General features: G+C 49.5%; 1 protein-coding gene across 5 annotated transcripts in view; it reads left to right on the top strand.

The window, feature by feature from the left end:
• CD99L2 (CD99 molecule like 2) overlaps nucleotides 1–24,979 on the top strand; it is a 105,430-nt gene extending 80,451 nt beyond the window's left edge. For all 5 annotated transcript variants that reach the window (XM_082445803.1, XM_082445805.1, XM_082445802.1 and 2 more), the window contains 5 exons: nucleotides 748–813; nucleotides 15,507–15,545; nucleotides 16,018–16,137; nucleotides 21,114–21,179; nucleotides 22,342–24,979. In XM_082445803.1, coding sequence (XP_082301929.1) covers nucleotides 748–813; nucleotides 15,507–15,545; nucleotides 16,018–16,137; nucleotides 21,114–21,179; nucleotides 22,342–22,406 — 356 coding nt within the window. In that variant the 3' untranslated portion in view covers nucleotides 22,407–24,979. The remainder of the gene's footprint in view (nucleotides 1–747; nucleotides 814–15,506; nucleotides 15,546–16,017; nucleotides 16,138–21,113; nucleotides 21,180–22,341) is intronic.
• The last annotated feature ends 637 nt before the right edge of the window (nucleotides 24,980–25,616 follow it).

Here is a 25,616-nt window from a genome sequence, read left to right as displayed (position 1 = left end):
GGAGATAGTGGGAAGCAACCACATAGCACAGGGAGATCAGCTCTGTGCTTTGTGACCACCTAAAAGGGTGGGATAGGGAGGGTGGGAGGGAGGGAGATGCAAGAGGGAAGAGATATGGGAACATATGTATATGTATAACTGATTCACTTGGTTATAAAGCAGAAACTAACACACCATTGTAAAGCAATTATACTCCAATAAAGATGTTAAAAAAAAAAAAGAAATAAAGACCACCAGGAGGAAAACAGAGACTAGATGGAAGGGGAGAGAAGGGAGGTGGGGGGAGGGGGAGGGGGAGTAGAGAAGAGTGGGGAGGGGGAGAGGAAGGCTAAGTCTGTTGCTTCTAGTGTTTGAGCTCAGGAGGGCCTCAACCCTGTTTTAAAGGGCTCACTTGATTAAGTTCAGGCTCACCCAGGAAAATCTGCCTTTTGATTAATGCCAAGTCAAACTGATGTGGTAACTTAATTACATCTGCAAAGTCCGTTCACCTCGCCATGTAATATAACCTAATCACGGGTTGATAGCCATCCTATGCGTGGTTCCACTCGCACCCAGTCATGGGATGCTGGGGTGTGTACACTGGTGGGCGGGAATCTTGGGGGCCCCTTTAGAGTTTTGCCTGCGCATTCATCAGGGATCCTCTTAAGTGGCAGTCACTTTCTGGGGATGTTGGACAACATTAAGTAACAAATTTCTTGTCTCTGAACAATGTGTTTGACATTGAGATGTGTGTTTCGTTTTCTCCAGGTTTTTCAGACAAGGATCTTGAAGACCTATTAGGGGGTGGTGAATACAAACCTGACAAGGGTAAAGGTAGGAGCACCGATTTGTCCAGATGCCTTATTCTCGTTAAAGATAGGATTATACAGCAGCCAGGTTGATTGGAGCTGTTCTTACTCAGACTCTGGGAAATCAAAGGTAGTTAGTTCCTAGACATCCCTGCTTGCAGTTTGGGGTTGACTTGGAATGATACAGAGACTGTGCAGCTCAAGGGGGGGATTTATGAGCCAGTTTGGAAAAGCCACACATTTTCCCTGATGTTCCTTAAGCCAAGGTGCTGCATGGGTTAATGTGTCCATACTAGCAGAAGCTGTTTGCCAAGGCAGCACCAGTTACAGTAACTGAAGGTCAGAGGACTCATTGGGAACAGCCTTCCCAACCTGGGGGGCCTGTCACTCTTGGGATGGGGGGAGCAAAACTCATCATGACAAGAACTTTTTTAAGACACCCGTAGCGAGTCAGATATCTTTTTTAAATATCTTTTTATTTTGCAATAGTTTGAGTCACAAGAAGTTGTAAAAATAAATTGTTCAGGAAAATTCCTGTGTACCCTTCACCCAGCTTCCCCTGATATCTTAACAAAACTATAGTTACATTGTCAAAACCAGGAAGCTGACACTGGTACAATATTGTTATTAAGTCACATACAGACCTTATTCAGATTTCATCAGATTTTACATGCACTTGTGTGTGTGTGTGTGTGTGTGTGTGTGTGTACACATGGACACATGCACTCGTGGGTCTGGGTCGATGAAATTGTATCAGATGTGTCAGCCCTTCATAGTCACACCCTCCCCCAAGGGCAGGTAGTTTTAGTTCCCCCGCAAATCACCCAAAGATTTAAACCTTTTATCTTAATATGTTGGCAAGATCTGATCCTAGTATGGAGACAATGTTAGCCAGACTTGATGTGGCAAAATAAGTTAGGGTTGTAATTTGTGGTTGGTACTTGTGGTTGTAACCTGTTCTGATGGTATGTTGTGATTATAACTTTAGTTCTGGTGGTAAGTTTTTATGATTGTAACTATTGTGATGGTAACCTGTTGTGATGCTAAGTTGTGGGTATAGCATTTTGTGGTGATTCCCTGTTGTGGTTGTGATTTGTGGTTATGAGTGTAACAACAAGTTCTGATTGTAACATGTCATGATTGTATCCGGTGTCAGCCTGCTATACTCCCCACAATCTAGGCCGTGGCACTAGCATCTGCTGCTTTCTTGTAGGAATTGTGTGCCTTTCGTATGGGAACAGTGTTGTCTTCTGATCAAAGGATACTGTAGTCAAATCTGTCCTTCAAACCACCTTTCCAAACAGTGTCATTTTGAGTAAAAAGCTCCAAAAACCTCTAAATGAAACTCACAGGTGTCAGGAGAACATGGAACATTTAAAGGGCAAACCCAGCAAATTAGCCAATTACTCCCAGGTGACAAATGGTATTTCCAGATGGTGAGAAGAGAGGGGTTTCCTTATTAAAAGTACATGTTTTAACAAGGAAGAAGTGTTAGGAAATTCTTTAATTAGGCTCATATTTGAATTTCTCTTGTAAAGAATAATCAATTGTTAGCGTAAGATATACTCTCTGTCATTATAGGTGTCAGTAAAAGAAAGTAGAGAGTCCCGGCAAAAAATACGAGTGTGAAACTGAAACTCAGGTTATGATAAGCACACGATGAAGTTCTCAGACAGTCTCCTCTATGCAAATGTGCTAATGCCATGTATGAAGATAAAACACCACATTTAAATAAATGATGATCTTCAGCATAAAAACAATCCTAATTAATGCATTTTCTAACTGGGTTTTAGGCACACAGACTCAACTATAGTTTTGGAGTGTATTTCTGAGATAGTATGTTATCTGTTGTATATTTTTTCTCAAGAAAACATTTCTAATGGCCCTGTAGGTGCCCCATATTTTGTCTGTAGGTAGTAGTGACTGTCTCTCGTCAACAGGTCCCGTCAGCCTCCTCCATTCCCTAGCATTTTCACTGACTGAGAAGCTTGAGCCAATCAGTTTCATCTCATCGTCCCCTCTGTGGTCTACACCTTAGTGTATGTAAGCCTCTACTCCCATTCCCCTGGAGTTGCTATTTGGTCCCCAGTCATTTCTTGGTGGTCACAGCCCTCTGTCCCATGTGACCTCTGCAGGATTTTACTTTGATGACCACCTCCTCCTTCACATTCTTTCCTCCTGGGCCCTACCTGGCACTCTCCCACTTTCTTGTTCTCATTCACTTCTTCTTCCTAAACACTGTTGCCTGGTGGGTCTCTTTCCTTGGGCGTCCAGTTCGGTATGTCATTCTCTTCCCCACTGAAAGGGAAGGGTATTAGAAACCAAGATCTGGGTGCTGAGTGTATTCATTAGTGGGATGTTGCTACTTCTAAACCCTTTAAGTGGGCAGAACTAGGAAACAGGAAGTACATGGGTGTATTTTATTAATAAACTGTGTATATATATGTATCTATAATTATTTCTGTATCTATTCATCAGCATCTGTATTAACCTAAACATGAGTTCATACTTAAGCCTTCTGGCAGTAGACTACAGTTGGAGACATATTTTAGTATTCTTTTCTTGCTGATCTTTAACTTCTCTCTCTGACAATGAGAAACCTACCATCCATCAACTGTTTGCTTACTTGCTCAATTCTGGTATTATACGTGTATAGCACAATCATAATTGTTAACCCATACCCCTATGAGACGCAGCTTTACCAACTACAGTCCAGTGTTTGTTTTTCTTCTTTTGTCTTTACCTTACAGTTTCAGTCAAAATACCATTTTTTTAGAGTTACTTGCATAGCTCCTTTATTACCCCTCCATTCAGTGCAGTTCTGACATACATTTATAATGCAGATACATTCATTTGTCACAGTCTACATTCCATCCTGGGATCCCCCACCAACCTGGTTGATGTTTTGCTTGCATACATGAAAGGTCACTCCTTGTGGTATACATTTGTATGGGTTTTTACAAATGCATATAGTCATGTGTCCACCACCCGAGTACCATACAGAACAGTCTGTCACCATAGAAGTTCTTCTGTATACCCCTTTGGTACTCAGCCACTCTCTCTTTCCTCAGCCCTAATCCATTCTCTCTTAGTGCAACTACTAATCTGTTTATCATCTCCATAGCTTTTGCCTTTTGCAGAATGTCATATGGTTAGAACCATACAGTAGGTAACCTTTCCAGACTGGCTTCTTTCACTTAGCAATGTGCATTAAAGGTTCCTATATGTTTTTTCATGGCTTGATAACTCATTTCTTTATAATATTATTTTATTGTCTAGATGTACCACAGTTTGTCCATTCACCTATTGAAGGACATCTTGGTTGCATTTAGCTTTTGATGATTATAAATAAAGCTGCTATAAATATTTACATACAGGTTTTTGTACAGACATAAGTTTTTAATCCACGTGGGTAAATACCTAGGTATATAATTTCTGGGTCATATGGTAAATCTGTGTTTAGCTTTACAGTAAACTTCCCAGCTGTCTTCTAAAGTGGCTGTACCATTATATTGGGTTGGCCAAAAAGTCCGTTTGAGAAAACCCAACCTCTTACATCTTATGGGAATAGCCGAATGAACTTTTTGGCCAACCCAATACTTTTCCATGAGCAATGAATGAGAGTTCCAGTTGCTCTACATCCTTATAAGCAATTGATATTGTCAGGGTTTTTTAAAAAAAAATTTTTTGAAGTATATTTGATTTACAATGTTGTATTAATTTCTGCTGTATAGCAAAGTAACTCAGTTATACATATATATATATATATATATATATATATATATATATATATATATATATATATATATATATATATATACTTTTCCATTATGGTTTATCTCAGGATATTGAATATAGTTCCCCATGCTATAGCAGTAGGACCTTGTTGTTTATCCATCCTATATATACTAGTTTGCATCTGCTAACCCCCAACTCCCAATCCTTCCCTCCCCCACCCCCCCACCTTGGCAACCACAAGTCTATCCTCTGTGTCTGTGAGTCTGTTTCATAGATAAGTTCATTTGTGTCATATTTTAGATTGCACATGTAAGTGTTATCATATGGTATTTTTCTTTCTCTGTCTGACTTACTTTGCTTAGTATGATAATCTCTAGGTCCATCCATGTAGCTGCAGATGGCATTATTTCATTCTTTTTATGGCTGAGTAATACCCCATTGTGTATATGTACCACAACTTCTTTATCCATTCATCTTTCAGTGAACACTTAGGTTGGTTCCAAGTCTTGGCTTTTGTAAATAGTGCTGCAGTGAACATTGGGGTGCATGTATCTTTTTGAATTGTAGTTTTGTCTGTATATATGCCCAGGAGCGGGATTGCTGGATCATATAGTTCTATTTTTAGTTTTCTGAGGAACCTCCATACTGTTTTCCATAATGGCTGCACCAATTTACATTCCCACCAACAGTGTAAGAGGGTTCTGTCAGGGTTTGTTTTTTGTTTTTTTTTCATTTTAGGCATTCTAATACTTGTGTAGGGGTATCTAATTGTTTTTTCATTGTATTTCCCTAATGGGAAGTGATGTTGAGCATCTTTTTATATTCTTATTTTATACTGTTCTTTGAAGTCTGTTCAGATTTTTTGCCCATGTGAAAAATTCAGTTTGCTTTTATTAGTTCTATTTTTAACCTAGATACAAATCCTTTTTCAGGTATATGATTTTAAAAATATTTTTTCCCAGTCTGTGGCTTGTCTCTTCCTTTTCTTCATAGTGTTGTTTATCAAATAATAAAATTTATTTTTTTTATAAATTTTGATTTATCAATTTTTTTTCTTTTACAGATCATGCTTTGGTGTTTTAAGAACAACTAAGTTCATGAAGATTTTTTCTTATGTCCTCTTCTAAGAGTTTTATTGTTTTAGCTTTTACATTTATGCCTTTGTTCCATCTTTTAGTTCATCTGTATATGGTGTGAAATAGGAGTCCAACTTTATTCTTTTGCATGTGGATATCCAATTGTCCTGGCACCACTTGTTGACAAGATTATCCTTTCCCTACTAAACTGTCTTGGCTCCTTTGGTGAAAATCAATTGACCACAGATGTAAGAGTTTGTTTCTGGACTCTCAGTTCTGCTCCATTGTTGTCTGTAGCTGGCCTTCAGCCAATACCAGTACTGTCTCTGCTGGGCATGTCCTCAGCTTCGGGGCAACGTGGAGAGTGTATCAAGCCCCCTATGGTTGTCTCACGTCTCTGTTAAATCCCTGGCTAGTTGACTGGTTAGCTCTCCCTGTTCACTTGCCACTGAGACTGCTACATTAACCGACGGTGCTCCAAGTCATGTGGGTCCCGTCTGGCAGCTGCAGTGCAGTTGCTGATTTCCATGGCCTGTCCACCTCTCCCCAGTTAAACTAGCTGCTGAAAGACCTGGGAGAAGGGGAAATGAGAGCAACCCTGGGGGAAAAGGCCTCAGATTCCAGCTGTTCTCACAGGAACTAAATCTGTTTCCTGAAATGGCTGTCTTTGATTGTCCAGGGTTATAGTTGCTTTTTGAGAAGAGGATTTGTTGACCTCCTCAACCCCTCATGCCAGACATCCTCTCCGCTAGTATCTTTTGAATTTGGAATATTCTTTCTCTTTGCCTCCCCTCAAGCCCAGGCCCATATCAGCTACCCTTGGGTCATTACCTTAATCTCTTAACTGGTCTCCTGGCTCCAGCCTGTCCTCCATGCAGCTGCCAGAGAGAATCACCAGGAACATGATCTTGTTAGTCCTCTGTTTAAAACTATTGTGTAATAATGAAAAGACAAACAGCCCAATTAAAAAAACGAGCCTAAGAGACACTTCATAAAAGAAGTTATATGAAGATGCTCAAAATCTTTATTGGGGAAATGCGAATGAAAACCATGATGAGTTATCACAACACAGCCACCAGAATGGCTAAAATCAGAAAGACTGACAGATACCGAATGTTAGCGCATAAGTGGAGCAACTGGAATGCTCGTACGTTGTTGGTGTGAATGTAAAGTTTCTTATAAAACTGAACTTAGACCTCCCCAATAACCCAGCAATTTCACTTATTTTTAAGAAAAATGAGAACTTATGTCCAAAAAAGACTTATAACAGAATTCTAAAAGCGACTTTATTTATAATAGCAAAACAACAACAAAAGAAACTGTAAACAGCCTAATTATCAGTAGGAGAATGGCTAGACAAATTGTGGTATATATTCATACAATGGAATGACTTACTGATACACAGAATAACATGAATAAATGTCAAAAATATTATGCTGAGTGAAAGAAGCCAGTGAAAGAAACAGTACATACTATATGAGCCCAAACATGTGAAGTTCTAATATTTGCAAAACTAATTTCTAATGTTACAAATGAGATCCACGGCTGCTGTGGATTGGGGTGAGACGGGGATTAATTGGACAGGGACATGAGAGAACTTTCTGGACTGATGTTAATTCTGTATCTCAGTGGGGGTATGGGTTTCACAGGTGTATGCATCTGCGAAAACTTACGAAATGGTACATGTAAGATTAGTATTTTATTATATGTAAATTTTACCTTAAAAAAAGAATCACAAGCAAACATGGAACTCTAGGTTATAATATGTGTACGGGTGAAGCGTACAGATGTCTGAGACTTACTTTGAAATGCATCACAAAAATAAGATTGGATGGCTAGAGGGATGGATGGACATATGATAAAGTGAACAATGTAAACTGTTAATTATAGAATCCAGATGGTGGGTATATGAGTGTTCACTGTATAGTGTTTTCAACTTTTTTGAACGTTTGAACTTTTTCTTAATTGTTGGGAAAAATTTTTTAAGCCAAAACAACAACAACAAAAAGTCTCTTTAATGGCTCCCTAATGCCTATAAGATAAGTTCAAGCCCCTTATCCTGCTGACATATCTTTCTGCCCTAGACCGTCAACTTCATTTCGCCTCCAAACATGTGAACGAGCTGGTCTGTGCCTATCTTTGTGCCTTCACATGCTGTTCCTCTGTTTAAATGCCTTTCTTCCACCAGATGAATTCCCACTCATGTCCAGCAAATGCTCAGCCACTGATCCCTTAAGGGACACCTCAAAGATCCCCTCCTCTCTGGAGGCTCCTCCCCTCTGTGGCCCTGTGGCACAGCACCCATCTCGTGCCTTTGGTTCTCGTAGAACTTCTGTCATCCTGCTGGTACAGCATAGCCCGTATCATTACTGAGTCACACCGAGTCACGTGCAGCTTTTTCACTCCTGCTAGATTGGGCTTCCTGAAGGCAGGCACCTTTTTCCTTGTGTATCCCTGGCACCCCCAATAAAAGTTTCCTGAAATGAAGGGGACCAGGACAGACCAAACACCTGGCTTTGCTCTCTACCCTCCCGCCCACGCTTTCCCATGAAGAGAAGAGTGACACATTTGATTGGCTAGGCTGACGACCCTCTGGGCCACATGAGTGATGGCATCGTGGCATGAAATGCTTTCTTTTGGACCCCAAAGGGAGCGATGAGGGAGGCCGTGCCCCCTCATGTAACTGGGGGGTAAGTGTGCACTCTTACGGGAGGTGAGCTCTATAAATCTGATCTGTGAACCCAGCTCTCCCCCAGGTGGTTGTGTGAGGGGCAGGGGGGGAGCGGAGAAGTACTCGGAAGCCCCGTTCATGAAGCGAACGCCTTACCTGATCTTCCTCTGGCTCCTGGTGTCTGTCCTCAGTTGGGAAAGCATGGAGGGGAGCAGGGATGTCATTAGCAGAAAATACTGCATCATTGTTTTTAGTCAAAGAAGAAAATTTCATATTAGAACCAGCTTGAGCACTCTTTTTACTCCCAGATGGTAGTTTTTAAGGCCAAAGCATGTAGTTCTTAAAACCAGAGGCAAGAGCCAAAACCCATACCTCTAAAGAGATGTAGACGTTCTCCTCCAGGTGTGTGCAGGTATCCCCACGTGTGAAGCGGGAACCCATCACCTTTACTTCCCAGGGTTAAATGAGAAGCTGTTTTTGGCGGTGGTCAGTTAACTGACTGTAGCTTCCAGTGCCCTTTCCCTCCAGCTGCAGCCTTCCGGGCCCAGGAGCCTCGGTCCTGGATTGCCTTCCAGGGCTTTGCACAGACGGCTTCCTCTGCTCTCCCCTCTTGTCTCGCGGGTGCCTGGACAGACTCAGCAGACTGCTTCCTGCCTTTGAATTTTCATTCCATGTGTTTCTCTTCTAATACCACGCATGGGAAGCCTTGCTGAGGCCTCTGCTTGCTCCCCACCTGGAACCTCCAGTCTTCTAGAGTCTTCCAGGCCCCCAGGGTTCCTGACTGAGTTTAAATTTTTTTTACTGTAGTAAGACATACATAACATTTACCATTTTAATCACTGAAAGTGTACAATTCAGTGGCATTAAGTATGTTCACAATATTGTACAACCATCACCGCCATCCATCTCCAGAGCCTTCCCAAAGGGAAACTGTACCTATTAAGCAGTTATGCCCCATTCTCCCCTCTCCACAGTCCCTAATAGCCACTAGTCTACCTTCTGCCTCTGTGAATGTCACTACTTTAGGTACCTCATTTAAGTGGAATCGTATAGCATTTGCCCTTTTGTGTCTGGCTTCTTTTACTTGGCATGTATTCAAGGTTCATCCACATTATAGCATGGCTCAGTACTTCATTTCCTCTTACGGCTGAATAATATTCCATTGTATAGATATACCACGTTGTGTTTATCTACTTTCCCTCCCAAGTCTAAAGAAATCATTCCTCTTCCATTTTTACTGTATTTACAGTCACTGACTCAAAATATCTGGGCCCTGTCATGGTCCCTTCCAAGCCATTAAGTTGATCTCATGCAACAGGGAATTGGGTCTCAATGGGAACATAATCATGGCAAAAGAGCTTAAGTGGAAGGGCTTACCCCAGAAACATTGCCTTCTATTGGGAGCTGAAAAAAGTTAGGGACTTGCCCCCAGACAGCCCTTTCCATGTCTCTCTATGGACACATTTCTGTATTTTTTTCAGCTTTCATAACATGAAGAAATAGGATGTTTCAGATGTGAAGAACAGCTCTCTGGTTCTAGTGTTCTAGAATGTGAAAAAACCCACGTGCTCCCTCAGAGCCCCTGCCCCCAACACACATGCACGTGCACGTACACACACACACGCACGCACGAGCGCAGCGTGAACACAGGGCTTTTCTCTGAGATAACTTCTGGTGTCTTGGGAGCTTGCCATAGGTAGGTGGGGTGTACAGCTCAGTGTTGGGTTGGGGCACCTGTCACGTTATCTAGAGGGTAGGGTGACCGTTCTCTTCCCTGAGGTGGGGGATGGAGGAGATCTGGGCCTTTGGAGACTTTCTGGAACAGTGAGGAATGGCATCCCCAGTGGTTAGCCTAGGGAGCCATGTTCTGGCTGACTCTTTTCAGTTCGATTTGACTTTGTAACCATGGGTCATTTGAAGCAAGTGTTTATCCCTCTTTGTTTATTCATTTTTCAGTTTTTTAAAATTTTACTTTGCATTTCTGCTGCCACTTTTTTTAATAATGAAGATAATTTTTAAAAAAATCTAAAACTCCTAGCTGTGGCTGCTGGAAGTCTAGCATACTTACAAAGGTCCTGAAACACTTGAACGTCCCCCCTCGGCCGTTCTAGCTGTTATCTACCACTGTCACATGGCTCTCCATGCCCGTAGCAAATCAGACGTGTCAGGCACTGGCTGTGAGCCTGGAATTGCACTGTTGCCAGTGAGGGACACGTCGGTGCATTGCATCCCTGTCTGACAGGCATGCGGCTGTTGCGACTCAAGATTGATATGTCTGTATGTATCAATATGTGTGTATTGTTCTTTTATGTTGGAAGATGCTGAGGTAACATTTCTGTTGACAACAGGGTAATGCCTCCTGTTCTACAGTGTTCTCTGTAGCTACAGTGGTCACTATAGCTATAGGAGCCCTTATAGCTATGGTGGGCACTATAGCTATGGGGTCCCTTGAGCTATGGTGGCAGTCCCTACAGCTATGGCAGTCACTATCGCTATGACAGTGGTCCCTAGAGCTCTGGCATTCCATAACTATCTACATGTATAGGTGTCTATACTCAAAGCAAATTGTAATCTGAGATATGCTGTACCGGGGAACTTCTAGTACAATAGAAGGTGACTCTAGACTCTTTGGTATGTAGTTGTGATGTATAATTGTGAACTCAGAAGGCAGGTGAGGGGCTTCCCTGGTGGCGCAGTGGTTGAGAATCTGCCTGCCAATGCAGGGGACACGGGTTCGAGCCCTGGTCTGGGAGGATCCCACATGCCACGGAGCAACTAGGTCCGTGAGCCACAATTACTGAGCCTGTGCGTCTGGAGCCTGTGCTCCGCAACAAGAGAGGCCGAGATAGTGAGAGGCCCACGCACTGCGATGAAGAGTGGCCCCCACTCGCCACAACTAAAGAAAGCCCTCGCACAGAAACGAAGACTCAACACAGCCAAAAATAAATAAATAAATAAATAATAAAATTAAAAAAAAAAAAGAATGGGTTGCACCTTTTAAAAAAAAAAAAAAAAAAAAAAAAAAAAAAAAAAAAAAAAAAAAAAAAAAAGAAGGCAGGTGAGGATACAAAACATATTGTCCATGAAAATGAAGGTCCTGCCAGTGACCTGTGAAATAACCTCTTTGAACTATTTCTCCAGTTGTGGGGAAGTAGATGTAGATAAATTTGCATGTGGCTTGCATATTTTAAACATTCTTTGAAAAATTCTATGAAAAATAGTTGTTTATTGTTTTACCATCTAGGGAGAATCACTAGTAATAATTGGGAGTATATGCTCACAGTACTTTTTCTATGCATAAAGTATATATTCGTAAATATTTTTACAAAAATGGGATCATGTTGCCTTTTTAAAACCAGTATTTTAAATTCAATAATACCCTGAATATCTTTTTCTGTATTAGGGAGTCCTTTAAAAAATCATGTCAACCACTGCATAATATTGTGTTTCACTGTGACTTCTTTAACCAGGGCCTATATTTGTACAGAGAGGGTTTTTCCTCCAGCTTTTTACTACTGTACACAGTGCTGGGATGAACTTCCTCATCGCCAAATGTATGAAACCTTAATTGTCTGTCAGACAAATTCCTAGAACTTGAACTGCTGAGTCACAGGAGGTGTACATTTTTAAAGATGCAGCTCTTCGAGTGTACTGCCACATGGCATTCCATTACAATTGTACCAGCCGCCATTTCCACCACTAGGAAGGAAACAGCTGCCTGTCTGCTCATATACTCAACCTTCACTGGGTATTTTAGTTTTGTACTCTTCGCAGATTTGATCGGTACAAAATGCTATCCTGTTTAAATTTTCCATTTCTTTGCATCCAAGAAGTGAAACACTTTTCACCTCTGTCTTATTAGACACTCTTAATACATTGTGTGAATTACCTATTCATGCCCACCCATTGTCCCATTTTCTACTCATTTATGTGTAAGGGCTCCTTTTACATTAGGGATTATTAATCTCTTTTCATACCTTCCAAAGACATTTTATTTACCCATTCATCAATTGATGAACCTTTAGGTGGTTTCCACTTTTTGGCTTTTACGACTAATGCTGCAATGAAATCAGTGTACCAGTTTTTGTGTGGTCAGGTGTTTTCAATTCTCTTGGGTATATATATATATATATATATCTAGAAGTGGAATTGTTCAGTCTTGTGGAAACTCTGTGTGTTTACCTTTGAGAGTAACCACCAACCTGTCTTCCATAGCAGCTGTAGCATTTTACGTTCTCATCAGCATTGTCTGAAAGATCCAATTTCTTCACATCCTCACTAACAGCTATTTACCTTTTTTTGGATTCTAGCCATCTTAATGCGTGTGAAGTGGTATCTCATCGTGGGTTTGATTTGCATTTCCCTGGTGACTAATGATGCTGAGCTCTTTTCGTGTGCTTATTGGCCATTTGTATATCTCTCTGGAGAAATGTCTTCCTATCCTTTGTCCATTTTAAAATTGAATTATTTGCCTTTTTATTGAGTAGTAGAAGTTCTTTATTCTCAATACTCATCCCTTGTCAGATATAGAATTTGCCAATGTTTTCTTCCATTCTGTGGGCTGTCTTTCCACTTTCTTGATGATGTCCTATGAAGCACAAAGGTTTTTAATTTTGACAGAGTCCGATTTATCCATTTTTCCCTTTCCTATCTTGTGCTTTTAGTACGGAAGTTTTGACTTTTGATATAATCTTTTCCATTTCAGGCTCCTGGCTTGAGGGCCAGGTTTAGAAAGTCATTCGTCACCCCAAGACAATATAAATGTTGTCCTACATTTTCTCATAGTGCTTTTATGGCTTCATCCATTTTATATTTATTGGAAACTTACTTCCATTGGTGGTGTTGGTTTGGATAAATTTGTTATGCCAGTGGGTCATCAGTTGTCCCAATACCACTTTTTGCATGGCATGCATTTCGTAAAGGAACTGGGTTCAGCCTGTGCTCAGGGGAAGTGAATGGAGCTCAGTAGCCAAATAGGGATCAAAACCGTGACATTGGCTTGGCTAACTCCAATGGCAAGCCTTGGTGGCCGACTTTACTTCAGGCTCATGCAACTAGAAGGGATGGAAGGATCTAGAATGAGTGGGGTCTTATTTTCCAATTGTTCTTTAACCTCTTAGTATCTCAGCCCACGTGCCCATCTGAGCAGTGAGTAACCCACAGGATGGGAATCACATTTTTTTTTGAGGAGGGAGTAACATTTATTTGTCATCTTCTTAGAAAAACGCTTTTGTCCAATCACAGATGGTCAGATAGTCAGGGATTCCTAGAGACTGAAGAATTGAGCATTTGAATATTTTTGACAGCCAGGGGGAGCCAGAGCTCTCCAGATGCCCCTGGAGATCAGGGGGCCTTCCTGTTTACATTTCATGTAACACCCTCGTAGCTCCTGGCCATACAGATTGTGAGGTTCAAGTTGTTGTGAATCCTCATGATCAAGAATTAATCAGGAAAGGGAGACTTGGGAACACTCAGCTTCATTCCAGCTCAAGGTGAACCAAAGAGTGGGTTGAATTGCTCATTCCTATCTGGAAATCTAGTGACACGAACACGTCAGCAGAGGACGCCTGTGAGGGGGCTCGCCGCTACCCTTGACGACAGCCACCTCCGGCGCAGCAGAAGGGACCAGTGATGGGCCAGCGCAGCCGGACTCCAAGTCCTCACAGGTGACCTCGCTGCTCACACGTTAATGCACAGGGTGACTCATGTCCTCCTCTCTGCTCTGCTTCCTCCAACAGCAGTGACTGTGTTTTTGAAAATGCCAGTGTTCCTTGTTTTGTAAATAACCATTCATTTCCAATCATGGATGTCTGTAAAATGCATTTAACTCAAGGACTCAGTCCCAGGTGGGAACATAGCAAACCTCATTTTCTCCCCCAAGACTCTTATTTTTAAAAAAAGACTGTATTTTTTAGAGCAATTTTAGGTTCACAGCAAAATTGAGCACATTGTACGGAGAGTTCCCCGCGCCCCCAGCCTCCCCATTAGCAGCATGCCCCACCGGAGGGGGTACATTTGTTACAATTCATGCACCTACATCCCCCCCAGCATACTAGAGCAGTTTCCCCCAAGAACCCTGGGCTCTGGGCACACGGGCTCCCTCCATTAATGAGCATTATGTCCTAAGAAGAAGAGGGCGCCGTGAAGGGAGTGCTCAAGGCTAATTAATGTCCCAAATGGCACCGGTTGCTTGTTAGGGAGCTGCTGTCTGGGCAGGGTGTGTGTGTGTGTGAGAGAGAGTGTCTGTTTCGTTCTATGAAATTTTATCACATGTAGGTTTGTGTGACCACCACTGCAGTCAAGAAAAGAACACTTCTGTCACCACAAGGATCCTTCCCGTTTTCCTCTTTTCATCACAGCCAACTCCCTCCGTCTTCACCCTCCCTAACCCCTGTCAACCACTAATCTGTTCTCCATCTCTGTGATATTTCAGAGCCTTTTGAATTTCAAAATCCTAGATAGGCGATTGTCAGCCTGCATTGGTTTATGTTCCAAGAACAACTCAAACTATAAGCCAAGCCAGAAGTGGATGGCCCTTAAAAAACTCCTGATTATCACTTAGTCCTGTAGCATGTCGTAAGGGCACCGTATGTGTACCTAAGTTACATGAGCAGAAGCATCTGGATTTGAAGAAAACCAGGTAAAGGGCAAAGGACAGGAGGAAAAGAAATTGAAATATTAACTGTAAATCTCTTTGGGTAGTAGGATGATGAAATATTTTTATGCTAGTTTTTCGTCCTTTTTTAAAACAAAGTTTTACATAACCGTGTTTCTATAATTAGGTAAACGATAAATATATTTTACAGGGGACACTAGATGCATGGGACCCACGCGGTGCTATCCTTCAGAGTCAGGCTCGCCTGGCGTGGGCTCAGCTCCGCCACCTGCCGGCAGGTCCCCCGCCTGCGCACCTCTGCTCCCTGCGCTATTGTTGGGGATGGTTGCTGGGCGCACCTGCGCCAGCGGACTGCGTGTGAAGAGCCAGGATGTAACACGTTCTCAGTGCACAGTCGCTGTCATTTCAAAAATAAAACGTCCCACCTGGGCTTTGGCAGGTGACAGGCATAAGGAAGCAGGTCTTGCTACAGTCAGGGCAGAGCCCACGGGGGCTGTGCTGGCGGGGCCTGGGGCAGAGGTGGACCCGGAAGGCTCAGCCAGTCGGGAAGGGGCTGTCCCTCCCGACCCCGAGCTGGTGGTCACGGAGGACACTGACGGCTTTTGTCCTTTCTGCAGGTGATGGCCAGTACGGCAGCGGGGAAGACTCAGGATCCGGTGAGTTTGAGTCCCGAGGTTTCTGCTGGAAACCACAAACTGGCCCGCTTTCTCTCAGAGCTGGTCTTCCCGACCCTCCCGTGACGGTTCCTGGTAGAGACCCGTCCGTGAGGCCACCAGCAGAGGAATGCAGCCCTTTAAAGGAATTAAGCGTGAAGCTCTGGATCCCAGGGGAGTGGCCCCAGGGGCAGCCTGCTGGCCTGTCTGGGCCTCAGCTGGCGGGGTGGAGGCTGCAGCACCTCCACGGCCACCTTTCAAGCCGCTCAATATGGGAATCCTTACGGCAAACGGGAAGTACTTGGTAGACACATGGGCACACTGTGTCATTTTACGCCCTTCGGTATAAATGGCACACTAGCTTGGGGGTCACGGGCCCTAGAACAAGCTTAGCTCGCTGGCTAGAGGAGAGCCAGGTGCCTGAGCCGATCCCCGTGGCGTCGTGGGCTTGACTCCGCCTCTCTCCATTCCCCAGGCATGTCCGCAGAGACCGGCACCATCGCTGGCGTGGCCAGTGCTCTGGCCATGGCCCTGATCGGCGCTGTCTCCAGCTATATCTCCTACCAGCAGAAGAAGTTCTGCTTCAGCATTCAGCGTAAGTGGACCTGCCCTGCGGCCGCCCGTGGCTGCACCCTCCCACTGCTCGACGTGAACAGAGGGGCCAGGGCTTTGGAGGGGAAGGGGCAGAACCCCGAGAAAGTTAAGATTCAGGAACCTTCCACAGCCTGCCCGAGACACCTCCCCAGCAGATCTCCCCGGGCTGAGGTGGAGGTGGTACTGCACATTTTAAAACCCTTGGGGACAGACCTCGGCCAAACTGAAGTGTAAAGTGGCCTGGAAGAGAGGACTGGGCTGGGCCCAATGACCTTCATCTTCCAAGGGTGAGCCGTGGGCTTCTCGTAGAACAGGAGAGCCCCTGAATATCCACGTGGCTTCAGACCTCACCCAAGGGGATGTGGGCCCCTCGGAGGCAGAAGGCAGGCGTCCCCGGGACCTCGGAGGTCCTGGCAGCCCTCCTCTCCCTCTCAGATCCCAAGGAGCCGCTGCCCGCTGCCTGGGTGCCCCCGCTCCTCCCCGTGAGCCAGAGAATCATGAATTGTTTTAAAGGAAGAGGAGAGTGTGGTCCCTGCCCCCCCTTACACACCAGCTTCGTAACATAGGCGGCTTTCATTTTCGGCTGTAGCTGTGACTCTATCCGAGGTGTGTGAACTGAATAGTTACAGATGGAATGTGTCTGAGAAGCCCAGCCACAGGACCCCCCGTGTCGGGGGAGCCCCGTGGGGATGCCATTGTTGATGGTTTCATAAGCACAGTGTCGATGTGTCGCTGTTTGCCGACAGTGTCTCTGGTTGAAGACAGGCGATTTTTAGTTCAAGTGAGGGACCCTGACTCAGCCATAGTTTTCCTCTTTCCTGCAGCTCAGGACCATCCCCTGTGAGGCTTCCCCCTCCCTTGCTCTGGGCCTCTGCGCTTAATTCTAGCCTGGACCTGAGCTTCCCAGGAAACGACTTGGGTCCCAGAATGCTTTGTGTGCGGATATTGCCGCCATCTCCATTGTGTTTGGTGCTCCACAGGCTGTGCTTAGCACACAACCTGCACAGCTGTTCATGGCTGCCCTGCTTGAGTTCCCACCCACTTGCTATCGTGCCCAAAGCTTGGCTGTAGAGTGGTGTGAACAGGAAGAGTGAGAGGGAGTGCAGAGCTGGAGGCTGGGTTGGCCTTAGAGCTATCACTTGTCCCAGCTCAAAAGACTTAAAACAACAGATCTATTCTCTCATGGTTCTGGAGGCCAGAAATCCAAGATCAAGGTGGCAGCAGTGCTGGTTCCTTCTGGAGGCTCTAGGGGAGGATCCTTCCTTCCTCTTCCAGCTTTTGGTGGCCCCGAGCATCCCTTGGCTTATGGCTGCATCCCTCCAATCTCTGCGTCTGTCTTCAGGTGGCCTTTTCCTCTGTGTCTGTGTCATCTTCTGTCTCTTAAAGGGCACTTGTCATTTAGGTGTGGGCCCCACCCTAAATCCAGGATGATCCCATCTTGAGATCCTTAACTTTGTCACATCTGCAAAGACCCTTTTTCCAAATAAGGTCACATCCACAGGTTCCAGGGCTGAGGACATGAACATAGCCTTTAGGGGCCACCATTCACCCCAGTTCAGCACTGTAACCCTAACAGTGAGATGAGTGCAATCCACGGCTGTCAAATACATGGCCACTGCAGAGCTGGGCCAGGTGGCTCGTGTGCCACGGGATGGCTTTTGAGACTTTAAAATGCATGTTGGGTAAACGAGAAACTAAAAGCTGGGCCTAAACTTATAGTAAGCATGGCTTCCCAGACGCTCCACGCTCGCCAGCGCCTGACACTGCCCGGCACTGAGTGTGGGTCACCGCCCTGAGCACTCCCACAGCCCAATGGCGCAGCAGTGCCGGGCACCCTCATTTTATAGCTGAGGAGACAGAGGCTGAGGGGATTGTTGAAGGAACTCACTCAAGACGGGAAGCGGTGAATGTAGAAGGGAAGGGGTGCCAGTAGATGGGAACAAGGAGGGGGAAAGAGGTTGATGTCCAAAGCCAAGAATAGATGTCTGGATTGTGTCTGTCTGTCCCAGTGGGGGCACTCAGGTGAAAGTACATTATTTTCACACTTGTTTCCTGAAACAAACAGATGTGAGGTTTTGCAAACTGGATTAGCGGGCAAAACCCAATAAAATGTGAGAACATGAAGGCCTTGGTACATAGAGTTGAGCGATTGGATGTGACCTCTCTCTCTGGAGGGTGGCCTGGAGGTGAGGGTGTTATGTTGCTGGGCTGGGTGCCGGGGGGCCCAGGCCAGGGGGGCCAGCGTGCTTGCAGGGCTGACGGGGGCTCCCAGGGGCTCCCAGGAAGCTCACGGAACCTGCGGGCCTCCCCCAGCCCCCCCATTCCGTCTGAGGGTGGGTGGCCCTCCCCCCGGTCCTCTCCCCTTAGTCTGTCGGTGATGTCCTTGTCATTGCTAAACCCACACTGTCCTGAGCCCCTCAGCTGGACACTCGTGCGAGTACCACCATCACCCCCAGTTTCCTTAGAAGGGAACTGAGTGTGGCGCATCCCCACATTTGAAGAAGCCCCCCGTTGCTTCTGTGTCCACCCGCTGTGCTACCAACATTTTTTTCCAAGTGTGTAAGTTGTATCCACTCCCGCCTCCCCTTATGAATCCCACCAGCCCTCCTGGGTCCTCCATCCCCTGACATGACATCAGCGGGGTCCCCGTTCCTGGGGCTTGTGCGCAGCTCTGCTCTCGGGCCGCACCTCGCCACCGCCACCGCCCTGGTCCTCCATCTGGATGGTTCCATCAGCACCCCCCCTCTGCCCCGGTCTCCCCCACCCTTCTCCCTGCTCTGAGCAGCCGGCAGGATCCACTTCAAATGCACACTTCCTCCCGGCCCAGCCCCTGAGCTTCACGTTCACAGCCCTTCATGGTTTGGCTCCAGCCGCATCCCTTCTCTTCCCCGCCCGTGGCCCCGTCCCCAGAAGCCTCTCCACAGCCGCACTGACTTACCCGAGTGGGCGCCGCTTGCTCCAGCATCCCGCCCGGCATCCTGTTCACTCCCCTAGCAGCCCTCTTCCTTCAGGCCTGGGACACCCTCCCAGGCAGCCTTCCCGCCCTCCCAGCCTGTGGGCCAGCGGAGATGTCTGCCTTGCACGCCGCCACAGCGCCCCCTGCTGCCCCGCCGTGCGGCCGCTGGGGTGGGACGGGGCTTGTGGGCTTGTGTCCGCGGCTGCTGCCCCACCCCCCAGCCCATCGCTCTCCGTGGGGGACTGCGTGTGTTTCAGCCACTGATGTGTCCCTGGCACCTAGGCTGGGCTGGCATCAGGAGGAGCCCCATGGATGTCCGTTGGGTGGTTAATCCCCTGAAGCTGGGGGACAGGACTCTCATGCCCACGCTTTCTGTTAAGCGCCTGCCCAGAGTGGCCTCAGCCATCTCCTCGGGGAAGTAAGTCAGGGAAGGCAGGGCACAAGCTGCTCTGCACCCGGCGCACGGGGACGCCCTGGGGGATGGCACTGACTGCTAGGAGGGCCTGACCCCGCAGTGGTGCTCAGGGGCTTGCGGTATCGACTGGCACCAAAGGGGTCCCAGCCTTGGGGACCCTCTGCTCCCCATGTCTCTGCCCTCAGTGCCAAGGGTCGGCGTGTCGCGTGGAAAGCCCACGTGTCTTGTTGCCGGGGGCTGAGTTCTTGCTCCAGGGTCCTAAGCTTTGTGTCTTGCCTTCAGATGCAGCAGAAGGTCAAGGTAACGACGTGCTTTGACTTACTCATCTTCCTCTTCTGCTTTGGCCTCTACACTTCATGGTCCTCCCCTCCCCTCCCCTCCCCCCACCCCCCACTGCTCTCGTTCCTTGTCGCCACTCTCCACCCCGCGCCCGTCCCCTTCCCTGGCGCTCACCGACTTGGCTGAAACCACAACCATCTTTAGTTTTCCACGTGCATTTCAGGGTGCTGGGGCGGGCGTGGAGGTCCTGTTCAGGACTCAGATGCCCACTGGCGGTCATCCCCGTGAAGCAACCAGAGGCCTGCCCATGGGCAGAAGGCAGTCTGGCGCATGCTAGCTTGGCAGCTGCGCAGAGATGAGGAGGCTCAGGGCGCATCTCCTGGCCCTGGCCCATCCGCTGGGAACAGCTTGCACCGGCTCCGTCACCCATCCCGCCCCACACCTGCCGACAAGCGACACCCGCATTTTTCCTGGGCCCATCTGATGCCCGCCTTGAGCCCAGCGAGCACCAGGGCAGGCAGGCGTCCCTTCTACGTGAGGAGCCTGAACGCAGCCCGGGATGGCGGAGTGACTTACGCTGGCGCCTGCTCAGTCGGTTGGTTAGAACTGTGGCCTGCGTTTCCCACAGGCCCAGGGCTCTGAGGAGGTTTCCAGTCCCCGGCTTATCCAGGGACAAGACATGGCCTCTTGAGTCTCCCCAAGCAGCGGCCTGAGTGCTGGCCTGCAGAGGATGCTTTGTAGAGTCCCCAGGTCCCTCTTGGACGCAGGTGGGGAGGAAGCCCAAATAACTCACTAGACCAGAGCAGCCGTCCGTGGGTCCTGGGCCCTCCACTCTGGGGCCCAGACAGCCGCCTTCCTGCTGCCCGGCGGAGCCCATCCAGCCATCTGCCCCGCCCCGTCTCCATCAGTCACTCACGCAGTGCTTGGCTCCCTCTTTGCCTCCCTGGCTCCTGGGCCAGCACGTGGACCCAGGGGTGGCGCTGAGCCCTGCCATCGGGTGCCCCCTCTGCCGGGCGGAGCTGCTGTGTGGCCCGCAGTCTCACAACGTGGTGGCACCTGCCAACGGGGATGGGTGTCGGGGCCTTTGCCGCACGTCACATCTGAGGAGGAGGGTGAGAAGTCCAGGGCAGGGCAACGCGTTGCCAGCCGCTCTCCGCCCAGATGAGGGGACAGAGACGTTTGGGGGGCCCAGGCTGCAGGGGTCTGCGTTCGTCAAGGGGGCTGGGCTTTTTCACCACGACGGAGGGCCTGGTCAGGAGTGCCCCCTCATGGCCGGGGACCCTTCGCTTCCACGTCAGTCACCAACTCCGCCCTTTGCCTTTTGCAGAGGGTCTCAGTGCGGACTACGTGAAGGGGGAGCACCTGGAGGCCGTTGTGTGTGAGGAGCCCCAAGGTGAGGACTTGCAGGCCACCGTCCCCCGCCGAAGGCCGCCTGGCGGGTGGGCGCAGCCCTGAGCAGGACCGGGCTAGGAAAGCGGGACGCTCAGAGGCGTCCATTTCTAGAACTTCCAGCCAGAACGATGGGCTGACGCCAGGGACACGGGGGCCACAGCCAGGGCGTCTGCTCCCCGCCAGCGGAAACAGACTCGCGCCGGCCAGATGCCGACGGAAGCTGTGGGGACCTTTAGACCTAGACCCGGGCCCTTTCCATCTGAAAACTGCCACAGGCAAGAGGGAGGCCCACCCCCGCCGTCCTGTGATCGTCAGGCACTTGCCGGGTGCGGTGAGCGATTACAGGCTGCGTGACGTCAGGCTGCCGGCCTGCAGTGGCCAACCTCTCAAGGCAGATGCAGCCTGTGGCCCCAGAATGCCAACGAGGCGACCGGGAAAGGCTTCACGGAGAAGGGGAGGAGGACGCTTGGCGTCAGCCGAGGCCGGGGAAGGGCTTCCAGGCCGGGGTGGGCGGGAGAGACCGGAGCCCAGGCGTGCTTTTGCTGGGCTGGGCGCTGAGGCTGCGGCCGGAGGGACCACCCAGGGCTGCGATGGGTGCAGGGCCCCATCCGGTCACTTAGGATAGAACGCCGGATGGACTCGATAGCGCTGGATTTCAAACGTGGGGAAAGGGACTCTACAGCTGCAGTCACTGTACTCATGTTTTCAATTCTTGGCCACCACGGTGTTGGTACCTACCATGGGCCAGTTGCTGTGTTACGTGCTTTATTTAAAGTACTCCTCCCTTGGGAATTCCCTGGCGGTCCAGTGGTTAGGACTCGGTGCTTTCACTGCCCGGGCCCGGGTTCAATCCCTGGTCAGGAAACGGAGATCCCACAAGCCACGCGGCGTGGCCAAAAAAAAAAAAAATCGAAAAAACTCCTCCCAGTCACTCCGCCGGGACCATTCCCACTTTACAGATGAGAAAGTGGAGGCTGAGCTGGTCACAGGGTCCATTTGCTCCCTCCTTGTCTCCAGGGCCACAGCGGGCGCCAGGGGCCAGTTGTCTGGGACAGACAGATGGGGAACCGGATTTCTGTGCCCAGGGAAGGACATGATTGTGTCTCTGTGTCTTCGTGTGGGCTGGACATGACTCCTTGCTGACGGGTTTCTCCTGTCCCTAGTGAAATACTCAGCGCTGCAGACACAGTCCGTGGAGCCGCCGCCGCCGGAGCCGCCCCGGATCTGAGGGGCTGACGTGAGGCCCCGCTCCGCCTGGCAGGCTGTGGGCACACAGGGCCGCTGCTTGGGACCCAGCTCCTTGTTTCGTTTGGACCCACGGCTGCCATGCTGCTCCTTCGATGTCATTGGCTTCTTGTCGTTCTCAGTTTCCGGACGAGCTCTGGGTGTTCGTGAGTTTGGCTCGTGCACCTGCCCTGCCGCACGGCCTCTGGAGAGCCTTTCTGCGGAAATCCTTAGTGAGCTGGGAAGGGGGAGACCGAGCGGAGGGCGGCCAGAGGCCACGCGTGCTGCAGGGCAAGAGTCTGAACCTGGGGCCCTGCCATCCCCTCCGCTGCACTGCCTTGCTGGGTGGGTTTCTGCGGGGAGGCAGTCCTGGCGGTGACCTGGAAGGGCTGTCGGCAGGGGTGCGGCCGCAAGGAGCACGCCGGTGAGCGCTGGGTGACACCGCTCACGTGCCACACCCAGGGGTGTTTTTATTTCCATCCTTCTTTCCAGCTGCAGCCCTTATGCCGCTGGGCTTCCCAAGAGCTGGCACAAGTGGTGGCCTTTCATTTAAGTGAAAACGTGCATGTCACAGTATCCCTGCCTTGAGAGTTCAGGAATCTTCTGGATGTGTAGGAGGCTGTGGCTCTCAGGCCTAATTCCCGTATGATGCCGTGGGACCGGACGTGGTCTCCAGGCTGACACGATTAGTTTGAGGGATCATTTATGCTGTGGCAGTGAGTTTTCTACTGGGGCTGGGGGCATGTGTGTGCTTATTTTGGTAGCAAAAGCTACAGACCTCAAGAACGAGCATCAGAGCCTGAAGCATGCCCATTGTTTGCCTGAAGATGTACGTAGTGGGGAGGGGCGGGGAGAGGGGCGTTGGCTTGGTGTGGGAGCTCACCGGACTCGGTGAGTCTCTAGTCACCCTGCCTGCCCTCTGACGGACAGCGCGTGGGGGCCCGCGGACACCCGGACCTGTGGCCGCTGTCGTGTTTGGCTGGAGCAGAGCTGCCTTCCTGGAACATTTGTCAGGCCCACGTGTGGTCCTGATCCTGGGAGCGCTGCTGTCCGGCTGAGCTAGAGTCTAGAGCCACCGTCTATGGATAATGAGTTTGCGGTGTCAGAGAGCACTTCTGGAAGCATCGTGTGAGTCAGCAGGAAGGCGGGGTCCTATTAATCCAGCTTCACGTGCTGCAGGACTGCTGTGTCAGCCCCTTCACGTCCGCTAGGTTGGGATGAGGCAACTCCGACTTCTTAGGGAGACGGTTGACATCTGAACAGACCCCGCAGCTTAGATGGCCTCGTGTGTTCGTGTTATACAGGGCGTGCCGTGGGCCCCCCGACGCCCCTGCCTGCAGGCTTATGCCAGGCAGGCTGGATCGTGTGCGGCCCCCGAGCTCCAGGAAGTGAGCAGCAGAGCGGTCGCTGGTGAGGTCTGCCTGTTTCCAGGACTTCCCCGCCCTGCCCTCATGGGACAGGTTGTTGTCAGCTTTGCCAGGCTCGTCCCTCTCCAGGCTGGCCAGGGCTGATGTCCCCACCCCCGTGCTGCTGGGCTGGAGGCAGCTCTGAGGGACTTTAGGTGACAGCAAGCTATGACTGCAAAACAGGGTGACCTCAGGGCCCAGGGAGGGCCCGTGTCCTGAGTAACAGGAGTTGGGAAGGGATCAGGGCAGTGCTCGGAAGCTCATCGCGTTAGGAGGGCTGCTCACCAACGTTCCCAAGCATTTTAAAGAAGGAGACGAGGCAGCACTTGGCGTGTGGTAAGATGCTTCTCTCCCAGCCACTGGGAAGGTGGACATTTATAGAGAAGTCAGTCACGGCAGTGACTAGGAAGTGACGTGGCCCATGTGATTCTGGGCATGGCCGGGCATGGCGCCCCCGGTGGGCCACCTTAGCTCTGCGGCGAGGCTCATCTGATGGTGAAGACCCTGAAATCCTATCTGTGATGTGAAGTCAGCGCCCTCTGCAAATCCATTTTCTCAGTAGCACTGACTTTGGTTAAGAGAGACCCATCGCGCTCTTCTTGTCTATCTCGGTGCCCTGTGTGGCAAGCCCAGAGCCTAGCACCCAGCCCTGTACCAGTGACCGGAGAGGCCTTGAAAGTCACTCACCCACCCGTTTGCAGGGCTCACATCCTGGGGACGGGGGGGTGGGGGACCATTGCTGGCTGATGCCCGGGGGCTCTTGTAGCTGTGTCCACCTGGAGGCTGCATCGACCGGCTTGGGCCCGTCCTAGGTGGTAGTGGAGACGGTGAGTGAGCTAGAAAGGCCAGCTGACAGTATCTGATCACTGTCAGCTTAACTGGGGACGGGGAGAGGGGGCTCAGTGTTTACAGTAGCAACTCCGAGCCCCTGGGGGAAGGAGGCAGGACTGCCTAGCCGGCTTGGGCACCCTCCCCCCATGGCACCCAGAGAGCAGCGCCAGGCCCAGCGCCTCGGCTGCTTGGGGTGGGGGTCAGTACCAGTTCTCTGAGGAAGAAGAGGTGGACACTGACCTCAGGATCCCCGATACTTTCTCTGTGCTCGTGTTTAATTGTGAATTGTAAGCTCTCTCGTGTTCGCATTAAACAAAACGGAACCTAACAGATCCCTGTATTCTGATGGTGTGAAGGCACTCCCTTTGTTAAGTGATGCTGGTTTTTCCTAATTAATTATATGGAGGCGACCTCCTTCCCCTCCCCGCCAGCCAAGGGCCTTTCTCAAGAGGGTTAGGGCTCTTGCACTTCCCCTCTTGCTGTGCGGCTTCGTGTCGGGCTTCCCGGGGGCGGTCCCCTGCGTGGCACAGGGAGCTGAGGCCGTGCCCCATGTCACGGGGGTAGGGAGGGGCAGAGGCAGGCCCCCAACTCGCGACTCCTAAGCCCACTGCTCTGCCTTCTTCAAAGAAAGCCAGTAGCCGGGGTCGACTCAGGTGACGTGTGGCTGTTTGAGCCCGAGAAAGCGGAGCGGGACCAGGGCCGCGCGTGCAGCGTGCTCTGCTGCGGACGAGGTGTGCGCTTGTCACACGGTGCGCCTTGCAAACTGAGAAGAGAGCGTGAGGAAGGTGCGGGGGCCGCTGGCAGGGCTTCACAGTGCGCTGGGTGGCGCCTTCCTGCCATAGCGGCCTTGTAGTAAAATAGCACCGAGTCCTCAAACCCAGCCCCCTCGTGACTCTGCCGGGCAGCAGTTGTGGCCCTCCCGGCCTTGCCACTCGGCTGTCGCTGCCGGGGCCCACGGCTGCAGGGACTGCTGCGTG

Source organism: Balaenoptera physalus (assembly GCF_965194825.1).
Source record: "Balaenoptera physalus genome assembly, chromosome: X".
NCBI classification, from domain to species: Eukaryota; Metazoa; Chordata; class Mammalia; order Artiodactyla; family Balaenopteridae; genus Balaenoptera; species Balaenoptera physalus.
Note: the sequence above shows the minus strand (reverse complement) of the source record. Positions and strands in the feature narration are given on the sequence as shown.